The sequence below is a fragment of the Pygoscelis adeliae genome, unplaced genomic scaffold (genome assembly GCF_000699105.1).
Source record: "Pygoscelis adeliae isolate BGI_AS28 unplaced genomic scaffold, ASM69910v1 Scaffold21, whole genome shotgun sequence".
In the NCBI taxonomy this organism is placed as follows: Eukaryota; Metazoa; Chordata; class Aves; order Sphenisciformes; family Spheniscidae; genus Pygoscelis; species Pygoscelis adeliae.
Genome location: NW_008824243.1, coordinates 1,163,962 through 1,182,465, shown reverse-complemented (window position 1 = coordinate 1,182,465; position 18,504 = coordinate 1,163,962). Strand labels below are relative to the sequence as shown.

The 18,504-nt window shown below is 41.5% G+C and overlaps 1 protein-coding gene across 3 annotated transcripts in view; it reads right to left on the bottom strand.

The window, feature by feature from the left end:
• Window positions 1-814: 814 nt before the first annotated feature.
• The window catches only part of MTUS1 (microtubule associated tumor suppressor 1), a 92,442-nt gene continuing 74,752 nt past the window's right edge, over window positions 815-18,504 (bottom strand). For all 3 annotated transcript variants that reach the window (XM_009335127.1, XM_009335129.1, XM_009335128.1), the window contains 8 exons: window positions 17,216-17,282; window positions 8,381-8,595; window positions 7,729-7,834; window positions 6,637-6,710; window positions 6,438-6,533; window positions 3,778-3,894; window positions 2,329-2,426; window positions 815-1,501 (listed from right to left, as the gene is read on the bottom strand). In XM_009335127.1, the coding sequence (XP_009333402.1) occupies window positions 1,285-1,501; window positions 2,329-2,426; window positions 3,778-3,894; window positions 6,438-6,533; window positions 6,637-6,710; window positions 7,729-7,834; window positions 8,381-8,595; window positions 17,216-17,282 (990 nt within the window). In that variant the 3' untranslated portion in view covers window positions 815-1,284. The remainder of the gene's footprint in view (window positions 1,502-2,328; window positions 2,427-3,777; window positions 3,895-6,437; window positions 6,534-6,636; window positions 6,711-7,728; window positions 7,835-8,380; window positions 8,596-17,215; window positions 17,283-18,504) is intronic.

Sequence of the window (18,504 nt, the reverse complement as noted above, 5' to 3'; positions counted from 1 at the left end):
CCTACTCTACAGAATCTCTTGTACAGGATCTTTTGCCAAATGAACTGGCAAGACACTGACATCCTGCAGACTAAGAGGGAAGGTATGGCAGAATTAGCACGATAAACACACAGCTGCCACCTTCCCCCTCTTCCTCAGGTGAATTTAGCCAACCCTGAAGAATGTTAATACAAATGCTAATGCTTAAAAAGGCAAAGTGTGTCACCAGATACATTGGAATTCACGAATTACTTAAGATTCTTCTTGACAACTGACTTAAGAATGCACCTGATGACAATTATTGCATTTTTCTCTTTGGCTCTCAAATCTACATCTAGTTTATCCTTAGCAGACGGCCTCAGCAACGGACATGCTGTTTTGGGGAAATAAGCGATTCCTTTTCAGCAGGTAAGATGGTAGGGTCTAGGTTTCTAAACCTGCAACTCAACTACTAACTTCTGGCCTGGAGGGCTACCGTGGTTCTGACTACAGCCCCGTTTGACTTGAAAGCCAAAATCCACTGTATTCTGCAAAACATGTCTCCTCATAAGTGGCAGGGTTGTGCATGGATATTAAACAAAGAACCCATGCAAAATACGGCTGCAGTTCAGTTTGCTTTTAAAACAAATTCAAAGTTGCATACTCAGGTCAGCCAAGAGACTAATGAGTCAGTTGACCAAGCTTGTCGTGCCTTTTTTTACTGCACCGAAGCCAGAAAGATGAAGGAAACTAACCTATAGTGCTCGTGGCAGTTCATCCTCATTCTGGGGGGAGGGTACTCTTTGCTAAAAGCATGCGTACTGACAACATTAGTAAGGAAGTACGTGTCAATGTATAGTCTTCAGCTTTTATCCTTTATTACATACACAGCAAAGAAGGCAGCATTAGACACACGCACAGTGTGTTACATCCATTCCATCCACAGCACACGCACGCACACACGCATACACACGGCCTTAAAAAAGTGTCTGTGATAAGGAACGTATTATAAAGGTTGTGATCTTTATCTCTAAGCCCCTGAGCTTTTTCTTATAGTTAGGTGAGAAGGCAACGAACAAGTCTTTCCTTGCTCTGTAAGTGCTTTGTGCAACAATGTCCATAGAGGTCATAAACAAGTCTTTTTGGGAGGAGCAACGCGAGTGTCTCACTCCCATGTTCTCAGTCTCTTATCGCCATTTTTGCACCAACTAGTTTCCAGTTATGCTTAGTCGGTCAGCTAATATAGCTCTTGCTCCTGTGAATAAAGTTAGGATCGGTTCTGCAGGTCACAAATGAAATGCAATCCCCTCTTTCTCTCAAGGGATGTCATCTCGGTGATACTGTGGGACTAGAGAAGTTACCAGAATTTCGTGGGGACTGCAGAGGCACGGATGGAGAACTGGGAGACAGTTTTCTTGGGCTGCACAGGTCGCCATTGTGCAACTTCCACAGAAGTTCTTCATTTTCCATCGACAGGCGTTTGTTTACTTTTGATTCTTTCTCTAGCGACTCCTGTAAGACGGCTTGCTCCGTAGAAAGTTGCCTGCAAGCGTAAGATTTACATCAGAACACATCACCCAAGTTGGAGGCTACAATACTGAACTTAAAGAAAGCTTTGAAATTGCATAAACCCCTGCTTGGCTTACAACTAAATTACCTCCTTAAAACGAGGATTTAGCATGTTCTCATCCTTGCTGGATTTAAACCGGTAGCTTGCAGAAAGCAGGAGAAAGTACCGATAAGAAACATTCCTGAAGACCAGAAAGAGCATCTGGAAAGTGAGACTTGTCCTACTTAAAATGACAGATGCTTTGAAATGGCCATGCTGGAGCCTCTGGGTCTTGCCGCAGGCTCAGCTCTACACAGAAGCTGCATTTCTTTAGTTTCCTTCAAACTGGAAGGGTCCGCCCATCCATTTAAGCAATAGTTGAAGTTAGGAGAACCTCAGACCCATTTTATTGATGTTAAATATCGCCATTATTGCTAAATAAAACACACTGGTCTTTTCACTGATTAAACGGGGGATAAATCACTCAACTGAGGTGGCTGGTTATAAGTAAAACCAGGTTTAGCTCACAAGCCAGTAATACTTAAAGAGCCAGTCTATAACAAGATGGTATTTTGGAGTTGCTTTTTCTTCCCTGAAACAGTTCTGGAGCACCGAAGAACATACCGAGCCTTTACCCCCTTACAATCTGTTCCTGCTTGTTCTTCTACATAGGAATGCAAGTGGGGAAGAAAGGGGCCTGTTCTTTTACAGAGCACTACAAAATCCCAGTCACTAATATTTACAGAGAATTTTTTTTCTTGTCGCAGGAACACCTTCCCCTGGTTCATAAGAACACCTAGAAGTCCACAAATATTTTTCACCTTGAAAGCTCCATGTGTTTGTCCATCCGAGCTTTTAGTTCTTCATTTTCTTGCTGAACCTTCTTTAATTTATCCATTAAGATTGTGAGTTTCTCCAGCTACGAAAAAAAGGTCACGGTTTTTCACAAATGAAACCCATACATGCACTCAAGATACCGACTGAGCTATCACAGATGTTCATAGTCTGGAGTTCGCAGACCTTGTTACGGTAAGTGCAAAAACCTGGAGTACCGTGAGGCTGACCCGCCATCACGGCTTAATATTCTGTAATGGTCAGATAGATCCTACCTACCTTATCCTTGCCTAACAGTGGCATTTTGCCACTTGTGCTGATCAGATGCCAACAAAGGAGGACCGGATAAGGGATCCACTAGTTCACCAGCACGCTCTAGTAACTTCTGCCAGTGACAGGCAGCGGTTTTAGAAGCTGTTGCGGACAGAAGACTGTCTAGAAATAACACGCTAATGTGACAAATTCAAGAGCTCCCCTGCGTAAACAGCTCTCCCTGTTGCTCTCCTGATTCCACCTCATTGCTGCAGGACGTTATCAAAAGTTAACGAAAACCAGCGATTAAATGGTTGGATGGTCCAAGGGCTTCTACGCTGTGGCCAGCGTCTGTCAGAAAAGATGAAGGTTTACTAGTAATTTACTAGTAATTGTAGACCAGGGCAACGTCCGATGCCACACAATACCGAACAACTGACATGAATGTATTCCTTTGTATCCAAACCTCCTTCTGTACTTCCTCATTAAAATCTTGCTTAAGCAAGTATTACAACAGTGTTCAAAGGCCCCACCTAGGATAAGGCCCCTGTCCTGCCACAAATAAGAGCATACTAAGCAATTACAAGTTCTGCCCCCAAAATTGCCTTTTCACGTGGAATTATGCACAGATCAGGAGCAAATCCGCACAGCTAAAGTAGTAGCTTGAAGATAATAGCTAAAGGGATTGACCTAAGCTCATCAACCTTAGATGAAAACATTTATTCCATTTCATATTTGATACCTTCTTGTTTAATTAGGATAATTTCCATGTTAATGTTTTCCTGACAGTGCAGTCTATCTTCCATAACCCTCAAGCAAAAGTAGCAGGTAAGGATTTGTCATTTGGGGGATGGGGGAGAAGAGAGGGAAGAGGAAAGGAAATGTGGAGGAGGCTCCCAGATAACCCTGTACTAACTCAGCAATAGTTTATGCAAACCAGTAGTTGACTTAAGCAGTTAAAAGGTCATTTACAGCGTCTGGTGCTTCCTTCCCCCTCTTTACGTTACAGCCCAATGCAGATATAATTGTACCTGCAATGTGGGCATGTCCCGTCATCATTCCATGTTTCCTTTTAAACAAACAAAAAAAATTAATCCTCGCACGGAAGTCTGACCAGCCTGAACTCATTATCAGAACGTAACTCAGACACGGCCCAAACCTGCCAGACCCCAAGAAAAACTCACCAGTTTTTCCATCTTCATTAGCTTTATATCCTGCTGATGGAGTTTCTCATTCTTGATCTCCAGCACTGCTTTCAAACTTTCCAGCTCCTGTTCCAGATACATAATCTGCGGGTTTTTCTGAAAGATTTCCACAGTTTGCTTAGTACCCTGAATTTCAGGAACAATTTAAGTGTTTCTCTGCTATTTAGAAAGAGCAAGAAAATAAATATGGTAACGACAGTTACTTGTTCTAAGTGAAATCAAGTTGAATAGTTTAGAATTTAAAAAAAAAAAAAGATCTGCTACCACTTTCTCCTCTGATTTTGTTTGTCCTTTGGCGTAGGTGGACAGTTGCAGTTTTCCTTTGAAGCTGTTCAGAAAACACTTTATGCACAAATGTGAAAAACCCTTGTGAGTCAAAGGCAGGCACTAAAGCCACCACAGCAAAACTTGTTTTGCAGGAGTGCCCAAAGGCTTCCTTTAAGGCTAGGAGTTCCAAAATTTATTTCATATTACTCATAACCCATCCCAAGAGGTAATTAGAGTAAACATCTGACGAGTTTTCAGATGCTGGAGCAGTTCAAAAAGCACCAGAAATTTAAAGCTATGAACTTGACTGTAGCTGATTTTCCCTGTTTTGAGTCTGAAGGTAGCTGGTTCATGGGCAGAAACTGAAAATTTTTATTTTCTGTTCTTCTTAAAGCCCAGCAATGCCATTGCACATAAACATCTTGCGCTGCCGTACATCCATGACTTATCTACAATACAGTATTTTTCCTTTTTTTGGTGTTTTCCAGGAGGTGGAGGGGAGAGCAGGAAGGGGACAGGGCAGGGTCAGATCTGGTTTCCTCAGGGACCTCTTTTCCAGAGTAAGGAACCAGTCACACACTGCAGAGTAATACATATTCTCTACACTTCAAAGGCAAAGAGTCACAGGCAAAATAAGGAGAAATAAAGCAAGTCTCTGTCCATTTCCAGGTAGTCCAAGTGGAACACAAACAGAAATGAATCAATGATTAAGTGCATTGTGTAACTAAGTTTATCTTTAAAAACAAACAAAACTTGTTTTAGCATATTTGGGTAAGAATACTGGTGTACCGCATTGAGTAACAGCTTCACTGCCGCATCAGAAACCTAAGACTCAGCGGGCAATGCCTGCAGTTTTGTGGGGCGCAGTCCCACAAGGACAGAGCCAGTACATTTCACAGGTAACACGGGCCTCATCACCTACACACTTCATTCTCCTGCCTGTTTTTAAGGGCTGTGGCATCAGCGATTCTTGTTTTGAACCGAAGTCTGTGTGCAGGTGGGGTGTGCTGTGCTGCCTCAGAGGAGGCGGCAGACAATTTGAACTCCGTTCCTCCCTTTTGTGGCTTTACACGGAATCTAGGAGCTAGCGAGAAAAGTGATCCTCAAAAGTGTAAATGCAGCTTACAGTATGTTCAAAATTTCATTTTTTTTCTTTCCCTCCTCTGCCCCAAAGGTCTTAAAGTGTCTTTTTAAAGTTAAATCGAGCCACCACATTAGCTACTCATAGAAGAACACAGAGCCAAATAAAAAGACTGAAAGGCCTAGGTAAGATTTTAGCAAAAAAGCTAGGAATATCAAGCGACTTTGTCTAAGTAATACTGGAGAGTTGGAAATACACCTCTGTCTGCAAAGGGCTAATGGGAATTCTGATAGTGCAGAATCTGTGTTTAGTATGGAAGAATATACTGGGTCAAATTAGTATTTCTCCATAGAGGAGCCTCAAGCCTATGATGAGTCTTACGCTGTCAGAATGCAAAGTGCATTTGCAACTATGTAAAGGCACTTGACTATTGCTCCTTTAAATTAAACATCTGAGCACGCCTATGTAATACAGTTCAAACTCCCAAGTGCAGCGTACAACACGTTCTCTTTGGTATCATCTCTCCCAACCACAGCAACATACTGTGGTTGCAGATTCTTCTTGCGGCAGCTCTGTCCTGCCACTAGAATAATCGGTAAGAGAAAAAATAAATTCCAGTGAAAACTAGGGCAACTTCTACTGGAAACATCCTAAGTGAGTTTTTAAGCATGGAATTTCTCTTCGTGGGATAAGCAATACTAGTGGTATTCCAGTTACTTCCAGGTAACCGGAAAGATGTGCATGTTTGTGTCTAACCGTCCCAGTGCATGAAAAACATCTTTCGGAGCACATTTCTAACCCAGGAGCATCACAGATAACAGCAGCCTTGGGAAGAAAGGCAGGAAAAAATACAAGTTTATCTGAAGGATAAATCAGCAACACGTATGAATCAATGTTTGTATAAATGCATTAAATACTCAAGTACAAGAAGTGAGTTTTGTAGTAGTGATGTAAGCCCACACTGATCATAGCGCCATTACAATATTTATCAACTGTCTAGAAGAAAGCTATGGTACAAATTTTGTGTACACGTAGGTCTTCAATTTAACTTAGGCTGTAACTTCGACCACTGACTTAGATAGTCAGCAGCTTTGTAGATTTATATTGGTAAGGTTAATCCACAACATTGTAGTGCTTGAGAAACTTCTGGCAGGCGAGCCATTTACCTAAAATATTAATAAGCACGGGAGCCCTATCAGGGTTGACTGCAAACCTTTCATATTATGCAATAAAATAAACCCAGGCTTACAAGACCTGCTCATCTGCATTACTTTTGAAGATCAAGACTTACAAGATTGGCTTTTTCTTTGGCTATTTGTTTTTGCTCTTCTAATTTCAACTTCTCACTCAGAGAGTTGTTTTCACATTTTAATTCATCGATTTTTTTCTGAAATGAAAAGAGATGGTATAGTTAGCCAAGAATTCAGTGCACATCTCCAAACTGCCTTTTAAGTTTTAGACTGTCTCAATGACCCCAACCCTTAACAAACCTCTAGCAATTCTTGCTTCTCTTTAAAGGAATCTTCAAGCGACTTCCTTTCAGATTCATGAGCACTCTTGAGCTCTGCAACAAATTATTTTTGCAGATTTTTAATACCGCATAAGACATGAAAATTCTTTTTGAAAAGAAGCAGTACGTAAAGCCAGCCAATACACATATGCACAGATGCAGAGTCAATGAAAACACAAAAAGAACATTTATCATCAACTGATCCAAAGCATGTACGCAGTATCAGATTTATTGCTGCTTCAGATTTGTTGGTTGTCCCCTCACATATCTATTTCATTAGTTGACAGCACACCAATTTTGAAAGCATTCATCTACATGGAGCAAATGGATGAATTGAGCACAAGAGCCACATCTGACAAAGGCCGAGTTTCTGATGGGAAACACAGGAAGAGTTGAAATGTTGTCTTCCAAAACCATCTAGAAAAACATTTCTCTTCCTGCTTTGGAGATGTCACGAAGAGGAGTTTGCTCTTTGATTGCAGTGGAAGCGTCACCAGTTTTAATGACGCAAAAGTATCGCTAGAAACTTGGCTATCAAGTGGAGTTGGAGGGAGGATGGAAATCGTCATCACTTAAATCAGTTAGATGCAATGCCATTTAAAACTGAGCACGCCCATGACCCCCTCCCTGAAAAACCACCTTTGCCCCAGTACACTGTAAACGGTGTGTAATATTTCTCAACATTCCCATGTCAGTCCAGAAAGCACACAACCCTACTTATCCTCAATTTCAATTTTGAGGTGCTCCTTATAGAAATAGGGGGGTGGGAGCAATTACTCATTAACTTGAGATTTTTGAGGGCAGACTGCAATTCAGGCATCTTTTACTGAAAGAAAGAGTCATGTTCCGCTCTTAAACTGTTTTAAAAATTTCATTCAACTACAACGGGATCATGGTTATTTCTGTACTTAAAATGAGACTTGTTCAGTTCCAAAAGAAGGATTCAGCCAATGTTTTTAAAAATAGCTGACTGCCAAGAACAATGAAATGGACATATAGATGAAAAAGTCTGAATAATTTTGTTTGTGACTAGCACTACTCTAGCATATGTACTTGAATACAAAATACTTGCCTGAAAAAGAGGATTCATACTCCTTTTTCAGCTCCTCTACTTTTTCCGAGTGGCTGTTTTCAAGTTCCAGCTTAAAGTTTTCATGTGTGATATTTAAGTTGTCCACCTGCAATAAGACAACATGATTTCCCCCCTGCCTTACATGTGTCAACTTAACCCTCATTTAAAGCATTGTTCTAATGGCTTTACGCAGTACATCGAGCACGTTTTAAATAGTCTAGGTAGCACTTAACAGATGGTCACAGAAAAACCTAAGCCACATACAACACCTAATAGTTGAGAACGATGCCTTACAGTTTATCACTACCAGCAGGAAGATGTACGCATCTGTCGCACACATGGAGTTGTTGCAAAGCAAGGTCACAGGCCAGGTGTGTCTTTATAAATCTTAAACCTTAAGCTGCCTCAAATAATCCAGTGGAACTTCAGAAGTCATTGAAGCTTGCAGAACACAAGGAATCTCCACCATGTTTAAACACAAGCTTAAGATCTGGACAGCTTAGTGCAGTAGTATTTTTACAGTTGCAACGAAATGGAGTTTCACATTAGATAAAATAACCCCATTATTAATCAAAAAACCAATATTATCTGAAAGCTTATTTGTAGCAGAAAGCAATTGCTAGAGAACATTTCTACTTCAAATGTCACAAACCTGCTCCTGGAGTTGCGCTTTGTACTTTTCAGCTTCTTCAATGCAGATACTTTGGAGTTTCTCACATTCTGCAGTGTAAAACTGTTTAAGCCTCTCCTCCAGCTCAGCTAAATCATTGTGGTGTTGCTGGTTTAACTTCTGCAAAAATCCTTCATAAGCGACTTGCAGTTCATTCCTGTCTCTCTCCAATTTCTCACAAGCTGCAGAAGTGGTTACTGAAGATGTCAAAAGAAAAAAGTAATGAAGATGGTGAAATTAGCATTGAACTTGATCCAATTACAAGTATTAAAGATAGTGAACACTCTGCACAGCAACACGGTTATACAAAGACAAATATAATTTACCCATGAAATGAGCGCCACCTCCAAGGACACATGAAAAGCTCTTTGCAAAAATATCGAATTCAATGTTTCTTATGCCAAGAATTAATTGAATCTAGTTAAGCCAGGAACCCATATAGAAAGCACAAGTGTGACAGTTTGTCATGACATAGAAGAATGAATGTCTCACGAGAGACACTGGAGTGCTCCAATAACAAAATTAATTGGATTTGCTACTTCACCTAATTTGATCCCATTTCAGTAGTGTATTTGTCAGAGTACTTCACTTTATGATATATAAACCACTTAGCTAAATTTGAGGGTCTTAATATCCTGAAGACCATCCGTTCAATATGTTACTCTCAGTCAGATATGCAGCAGAGAAGCAATTCTAGCCTGACATGGACTGCCCGATACAGAGCGATAGAGAACCGCCAATCTGAAACGTACTGCTAATATGCATATGCCCAAGATATTTAAATATGCAAGACACAATAGTTTCAGGCAGAAAGTACAGAGTATTAAGAAAACAGAAAGAAATGTTGTGTAATTCTCTTTACATTTATATTCACACAGATCAGCTAAGACGACTGCCTAGGTTTGCCTCCCCCATATTTACAGCTGATTAAAAGACAAAACGGAAGTTAGTAACTTGTACTTTTGAGTTTGAAATTTCGCATTCCTAACCCCAGCCAGACAGGCCCGAATAGGAAGAGTAACTTTCCTCCTGTTAATATGACTGGAGCAAGCGCCTTATGCAGTTCCAGCTGCACCCAAAGCCTGGAAGCAAGGTGAAACAGGACCTCTAACACAAGTGTGTGGTCACTGACCTTAAGCAGAACTGCTTCTACACAGACTCTAGTGCTTCAGTTTAAAATAAATTAGTCAGATGAGTGTCTACTTAAGAGAAAAATCAACTAAAACGTTAACTTGATCTTGAGTCAAATACAGGAGAAGTCATGCATACACACACTTTATAGCAGCTTGGCACACTGCCCAAACAGTATAAATATAAACTCTATGTAAAAGCATGGGAAGATTCAAGGATTTTTGTACAGGCAGTGCAGGAAATTCTCACCGCAGCTGTGTTTAAGCCTTAAGATATATAAATTACAGTATCCTCAAGGACCGATTCCCAAAGCAGTACTGGGCTTGGCTCTAGGGAAAGCAGCCTGCCCCAGCAGAGTGCCTCAAGTTACAGACATGTTGAATTCTCTCTTTGCTACGGCTCAAGAGCAAGTGAGTAACTTGATGAATGATACTTGCGCTCTCTTAAGGAAACTGTAAAGAAGCCTTAGCCCTGCTGCCATCACTTGGAACCTGCAGTTGAACTAGAAAGTGTAAGGGAGTGAGCTGTACTGCATGGAAATCAATCTGCACATGTGTCTACCTGAATTAGTTTTAACAGCAGGCTTAGCTCTGCACTAGGTCTGTGTGAAAGATCTGCTGATCAGGACAGATTTGAGCCAGGCTGTTCATCCTATGACTGGCAACGATACAACTAAAGGCTCAACTGAAACATACCACAACATTCTCTGCAACCCAAGCAGATTTCACCATTTTCTATACTTTCTATACCACCACCAAGAAAGATTTTTATTTCCCTGTCTTTATTCCTTCCACAAACTTCTATTATAACTGCTCCCTTTGGAGAAAAATGGAAAAATTAGCATTCACACTTCTATCACATCACATTGGCGTAATGTTATTGAATATAGATGCTTGTATTGTCACATTTTTTGGGACGAGGAAACATCATAGGTAGGGGACATTATTTTATAATGCAAAGAACCAGGCAGTGGGCCAAATGGAGATGTTACGCAGCCAACCACATGCAGAACGGATCTGACCATCTATAGCAGCGTAAGAGGGGTATAGCTGAGGGGCAGGCAACTCACATGCCTCATTTGAGATAACTGTAGCAAAATGCTTCAAATTATCCACTTCCTTTAAAACCAACAGAGGAAGAAGCAAGCATCCAATTCTTTATGTGTAAGGCCACAGCCATTCATTTGCCTCCATTTAGCTAAAAGAATATGCTATCATCTTATCTTTAGATGTCAGCACACAGAACTTCAGATGATGCAAAACACTTCAGAAAAAAAACAAATAGCAAACCACGCCTTTGTCAAAGAAAAGAGACACATCAGTTCTTGTTTTGCCAGTTTGCAATTCAGATTTATGAGAAGACTAATGTTACAAAGGCAAACAAAAACTTTTAAAACTGGCATTGGCACTTGAACGTGGTGTTACCTTGAAGGTAACATCTGGCTTCTGCAAAGCTGGAGACTGCAATGCCTCCTTGCAGATCACAAGCCTTACTTGAATCCTTGCCATCCAAACAAGGAGCAGAAGCACCGCACCACCACTGAGCTCCCAGTATCATGAAACTGCGTGTGAAGCTTCAGCAAAAGCACCTGAAGAATTGTCAATTTGAAATAATGAGAAGTCCTGTAAACCAAAATTTGTCCCCATACTCAAGATTCAAGTGTCTGCAGCAAGTATTTTGCACAGCCCTATCCATCTCTAGACTGAATCATGTATTTTATGACTGTACACTGCCTTGTTTTAAGAAAGGGACAAGCCATGAAAAAGGCAACTAATGCCTTAGCTTGGCCACTCTTCCACTGCAAGGGGATGCTAGAAAACTGACTAACCAAACTTGATGATTACCCAACTTAGAGTTTTCTCAACTGGTGCTTATTTTTGAAGAAAAATTTGTAACTGGAACGCGTGCTCTTCCAGTAGCACACACAAAATCTCTATTTCCACTTCTTATCCACTTCAGAGACACTTGAAGGGCATGCTTCAGAGTTTTTGTACATGACTACTGTGCTTTCTTTCCCTTCTTAAAGTGCTTCCCTCCGCAATCCTACATCTTCATTATGCCACACATTGTAACAGACCACAGACCTTGAGCAAGAAAACAACAGGAGACAAATGGCCCAACAGCGTTTGAAAGAAAAATCAAGCCATATAGATGAAAAGATACGCTATCCATTTGTCCATTAAGTTTGTTCAATCTCATCTGTCACACCGAACAGTTTTAAGCTTTAAGGATAAAGCATATGGAATGGAATACTTGGCAGGCAGAAGCAAGATCTACTTCTTTATTCAAATAGCAAAGCCATTAATATTTCCCGCCCCACTTGGTTGTCCCAGCCTCTCCTCCCAATCATACAACAGTGTCTCTCCCTGTATTATTACAACACGGAGCAATTAATTTGTATTTTTAGAGTTCTTAACACCTGTTTATTACAAAGAAAGATCCTGTTTCTTTTGCACAGAACCATGACCTCTGGCAATCGCAGGAAGTTTCTGAGATTTGGTAACAGCATAACTTCAGATCAGAAATGCTGTTTTTGACATCTAATATTAACACTCATCTGTAGTAGTTAACAATGGCCACTTGCATCTTGGGTATTCCATTGCAAAGCTTTGTATGCGCCAGAACCATAAAACAAATGCCTGCAAAAGAGAAGTGTGGAGAACCAGGCACGTGGTAACTCCCTGCCATAGTGCAAATGGCAGCAGATCCAAACCACATGAACAGTAGCACCAGCTGAAGGAGAGAACTACAAAAGTTGCCTTTGTATCCCCAAGTAATCTATTTCAGATTTTCAGTAAAAGTAGCCAAGAGATAAGGCCTTGCAATTGTGCAGTATATCTCCTTCTTACAAAATTTATTTTTTTCTTATTCTAATTATAAAACAATTCATCACCCAACTCAGTCCTTATGGCTAAACTGCTTACATAAAGACATTTATCAACTTACATTCCCCTAAGAGTCACCATAACCATAGCTCTAAGAAGATAAAACATAATGGATTTTTTTTTTTAATCCTGAATTAAATTGTCTTGAAACAAAAGTTATCTTCATAAAGTTGTCTAAACCACTCACTGGCCTAATTATGATTTATGAAAAGCCATTAGACTGTCTGATGTTTTGAAACAGAGGTCAGTAGGACAGTAAACTAGCAGCATTTTAATAGATGTGGGGGATGTGAAAAGGGGATAATTACCAGAAAACATCAAGTATTTAGCATGGTGCTATGTCACAGCACGTAACACTTTATTGCTCTAACTTTATATTTCACATTGCAAGATCTATTGTATATGTTGATCAGTAAGTCTACTGTAGACATAAAGGCTCGTTTCCTTCTCCATATAGTATTTTTTAAAAATTGTTATCTAATAATTAATTCATGGTTTTGGCAGATTCTCAATATTGGAAATGCTTCTACCCAAACATGCTTTCAAGTTTATGACCAAGTTTCTCTTGGTGTTACTTCTATAACGAGACTAACAGTACAGGACGTTAAGCCACATTTCATATTTTTGTGATTGGGCAAGTTGAAACGAGGCAGGTAGACCAAAAAAGCATGCTTTAAGCTACATTTATGTGGGTATGGTTGAATACATATGTGAGGCATTCAAGTATCTGCCAGAAAGCAAATTCCTATCCCCTAATGCTGCAAACACTACAGTGTCAGCAGCCAGGCAAGCGTATGACTCGTGGCAAGTTAGGCCCTGCCCCAAATAATTGATAGAAATGTCTACCTACTATTGAGTATTTTTAAGGATCACCAAAACCTGAAAACTAAAACACATTCACTCCATCTGTCTGTAAAACACAATGGTCTTTTTTATCCCAACCTCCAAAACATTTTAAAGGTCATTTATTAATAAAAAATAGCATAAAGGTATTTTGATGAAAATATTGTTTATCAATTGCAATGCAGCAAATGGAGGGGCGAGAGAGGGTTAGGCATTTGGCTGGCTATACAGGATACATGCAAGCCTCTCCAGCCCACTGAAAAAGGCTCACGAATGGCAATTTTCAAAGGGCCAAGGCGGGCACGGGCTGAGTCAGCTCTGCACCTGCTGTTTTGTAGCAGGACTGAGCTGGATCATGTCCAGCACAGTTGCAAAGAGGCTCTGAAACAATTTGGAGCGCAATTAATTTAGAGGAGTCGTTTCGTACCTCTGAAGAAATATGCAGCTCTTGCAATTTCTACTTACGTAATTAAACAGGTAACTAGAAGTAATTTACACACTAGCTTGCATCTTGATAAGAAGGGAAACGGGTGACAAACAGGACATCCATACCTGGTCCAGGCTCCCAGAACCAAGGTGTTTACATTCAAAGCACAAAGTTTAGTCTTTGTGGCAGGAGATTTTAAGGAAACCCAAGTTCAGAACCCAACTGTTAATGAATTTGAACTTCTTTGGAAAACCCATCCCCAAATATGTCATCATTACTAACCCTCACACATGTTTCCAGCTACTGACAGCAAAAAGCAGTGTCCGGTAACCATCCTCCCCATGCTCTGCGCAGCCACGCGGTCACTGCCAAAGGCCGGTTCTGGGATCGTAATGCATATTTAAATCATTAAACAAAAAGGTATTTTGGTAGAAAGGGTCATACAGAATAACCCAGCAAAACGGACAATTTGACAGCAAGCCAATTTAGTTTTGCAAGGTAAATGAAGGAGCTTGGGAGCATGCACAATTAAACCTCAAAGCAAGAAACTGAGGAGTCCAGACTGTGCAGGGTGTGAGCTTCAGGAGACATTCCTCTCAAACTCGGCAACATGCAGGGCACAGTCTACACTGAGCTGGACACACCTGGTTCCTCTTCCTAGACTGCCTGTTCCCAAACGCAAGCCAACATGCATGAAAAACACGGCAGCTGGGACTCCACGAAACATGTACACATGTCCACACGGCCAAAATAAGACTCAAACTGTACTTAACTTTCTGAGCCAATCTGTGCCTAGATCATACTGTGTGACTCAAAGTTTGCGGTACTTAAGATTTCCATAGGCTACTTTCACATAAGTTCAGCTATATCCATTTAACAGTGGCAACAGAAAGCTGATTAGCAGGTGTGTATTTAAACAGATTATTTTCAGCTAAAGCTACCATTACAAGAATGCTTTTCTCACACCTTGTCAACAAATGAGGTCTGGCTGGCTTCATTTATTTAACTTCTTAAAAAAACAAACAAACAGATCTTTTTAAAGCTAGATAGAATTGAAGACCTGTGTAGTTTTTAAATTTCTGTGATTAAATCCACTCCCTTTACATGCTGACAAGAGAAGTACAGACAGGCTGGATGTGTGATGTGGTTAAGACAAAGGAGCTGCATGAAGATAAATATCTCACTGAAACCATTGTCTGGAAACCTCACAAAGGGAAGCGAACCCAAGGCTGCCACTCAGATGCTCCTGCAGAGCTGACCCCGTAAGATCAGCTCCGTGAGGGGAACGGCTGACGACCTCATCCAGCAGCACACCGGTCAGCATTGCTGGCTGACAGCTCTGTGCACTCGGGCGTCACAGATCCATCGAGCTCAGCTGCATTTGACATTTTTTCTTGTTATCAACCTACTGAAAGACATTCTTGCAACAGGAGTCCCACATATGAGCTCAGCAGGCTGTTAGTCAAAGCAGGAAGGTAACAAGTTTATGGGAAGCTCATTTAAGAGTGAGGCACCCTTAGAAAGAACTAAGCTTTCTAAAAAAACCAAACAAACAAAAACTTCAAAAAGTGGTAATGGGCAAAAGCGCTGGCTAGCTTTTGGTCTGCCCGTCTAAGCTCAATTTTCCCTCTCCTGATAAGTGACAAACATAGTACCTAGGTTGATAAAGGAAAAATAATATTGAAGATGCAAGCACACGGAAGAATAGAGACTTTCTTGCTCTGATAAGCAATCTTTCTGAAGTCATTTTCATGACAAGGTAAACAAACGGGTTTGCCCAGAAAGTCACACGTATGTACATAAAAATAAATAAATCTAGTTTATAATGTTTGTAACACAACTTTGTAGGAATGCAAGAAGCCCATTTCCACACTAAGATCCTAGTTTTGTTGTTGTCACTTTAGGGTGACAGAAGTGCCGGCTACAGCTGACAGGGGACACAACCCTCCACACTGCTGCTTCTTCCCCTTTCTCTGCTTCGGCACCAGTGCTCCTTCAGCCACACTCTGAGCCAGCCCAGGCAGCTTTGGAAAAAAGAGCACTTCAAGCCCCTAGTTTTCAGCTGGCTTAGGTCCCCAGGCAGCTCACCGCACGGCTCAGCACATGGCTGCCCGGGTGGCAGTGCTGGCACAAGGCAGTACAGAGGGATGCAAAGGCAGAGGAAGGCCAGGCTCTTTCAAAGCCAGCCCCTACTGAGACCTGCCTGAAACATCTGCAAAACTGCAATCCAGGTGCTTCGTCAGTAGGAAGGTTAAAAGATGCAGCTTGACAGGTGCCAGACTGCATCAAGCTCTAGAAAAGCCTCAGATTTTTAGTACTAAGCTTCCAAGAAAGAAAATGCTACATGTTTCTGCGGTGTCTTTGGTACTCTTGTCTACCCATTTAGGCTGCAAGGCTTTCTTCTGTTTGTGATACTCCCCATTCACACAGTTGCAATTTTATGTAGTATCAAATAAAGCTCCCAGAAAGCTGCACTTTAACATAATCCTCTAGATTGGACGACAGTAATAGTGACAAGTGGAGAAGCTGTGCTCTGTTGCTTCAGCTGGGCGGACGGGAAGACCCCTCCCTGCCCACCAAGCTTCCAACTCTGAGTAGTTGCCAGGGAATGCCCGCCTTATTAATCAGTGCTAAAAAATAAATCTGAACATTAAATGCACCACCTGTATGTAACAAGACCTACATTCACACTCAAGTTTGGCTGAGACAATACTCAACTTCCAGAGCATGTGAAAATAAACATTTCCAACTTTTCAATAGTAAGTGACATATCTGAAACTGCTCCACACGTATTACTTCTGCTTTCAAAGTCGGGTTTTTTTCTTTCTTTTTTAAAGGGGCTTCATCAACAGAAGTGTGCTTTTATGAAATGCTGACTTCACTTTCAAGTGCTATCACTTTCAATCCAATGACTTTTTGTACTCCACAAGATGATTCTGCTTTGAATTCAAATAAATCACATGAAGTTACCATTAAATGCACTTAAATCAAGCTTTAAAGTTGGCAAAACCAGCCCCTGCACATTATAGCTCAATTTCATACTATAGCTGTCCACTAGGATGAGTTCAAAAATTTAATCTCATTAGCCAGATAGCATTTCCTTCTGTTAATTTCACACTCATTCACCTACAAGCCACTAAGGCAAAATGCAGGTTTTGTGCAGTGTATTTTACAGGTTTATTGATTTTTGCCAGCAAATCTCTAGAAGACAGCGTATAAATAAGTTAGGGATCAAACACAAGTATATATACTGTCAGCCATCCTCTCATTTTTAAGAAAGTGCGTGCTTTGGTCATCAGACACATGTTTTGCAAGGAGGCCCCACTAGGCACAGTCAGATCAGTGCCAGGAATTCAGTGAACCTGGGGTCATGCTGTCAGGGCTCCAGAGAAATACAGCAATTAAAGCATCAGAGCAGAATTCAGTCAGGGAATTAAGTGACTGCTGTTACAACACCAGGGCATCTGTCTTTCCGCAGATCTGTTGTGCTGCATTTCTGTTCTCATGAAGAACACAAGAATAAATTCTTACCTAGTTCTCCTCGAAGGTTAACTAGTTCTTGAGACAACTCTTTATGCTGTTTCAGTGCTTCCTCCCTCTGCAGAGAAAAAAACCAAACCCAAACATTTGGTTACTAGTGATCTGAGCAGGGCACCTTCCAATAATTAACTTACATGTGTTCTGTAGGAAAACAAGAGGCAGGAGCAAGAAGCCAAGATATGAATCATTTAGGATAACAATTCTGCTGTTAAAAATACACAGATGTTCTTCTGTTGTTAAGGAAATTATACTTCAAAACAAAGAATAGCTTTTTCCAGGATAACACTGCAATTAAAATCCTAGTTTGCAGCAATTAATTATATATTTTATGATGGGTGTGTAGCAACATAAGCCTCCAGAACAAATCAACTGATGGCTGTCAAGGGCACAAAAGTACAGTACATATGTGAAAGAGGCATGCATTAAATATTTATCTTAAGCTTACTTAAACACAGAACCAAAAACTTTGCTAAATGCTCAGTCTTCCACGAAGGAAAGGCACAGCCCTGTTCAAAGTGGAATACAACCCACCCCACTGCTCACGGTTCTTAAAATTAAGATAGATGATGTTTCTTATAACAAGAGAATCATAACAAATCTGTGCTCAAAACAAGTAGAAGCATACATCCCCCGCTTTGCATAGGAGCTGCGCCTCAAGCCAGGGGAAGGCAGCTGGCCAGGCCCCTCTGCCCCCAGACCTGCACCCCGGGGAGAAGCACAGGCACAGCCACGGCCACGGCCACGGCCAAGCTGCTCCATGGCTTGGTGGCAGGCGCTTCGCACCCATGGCTGCACTGCGGAGGTGACAAGGTCCAGGCTTCCTGCTGCCGGGGCGCTTTCACCTTGCTCACAGCCAAGCTCCTGTCCAGCTCCCTGCCATCAGAAAAGCGCTGCGAAACAAATACTCATTACCCTTGCTGCAGCACACTGAGAATAGAGGCACAGTTTGCTGCTAGAGCAGCCCATCTTCCAGCTCCGGCAGCCCCCCGCTCAGCCCCCCGGCACTCATAGGCGACGCGCAGGTGGCAGCACCACCAGCCAGGCTGGTCCGGCTGCAGCCAAGCAGCAACACTGGACCTTGCCTCTGCAGGTTATCCTACTTCCGCGCCGATTGCTCCCAACAGCGGCAGATACTGCAGCTTCTGCAATTGGCACAAGCAGTCAGTGATTACTTAAAGCCACAGCCCTTCTTTTATGAAAGGCGAGCCCCAGACATTAGACCGATCAATCTCCGCTTGCTCAAACTGCAGCCGGAATCATAGAAGGGAACACTGCCCTTC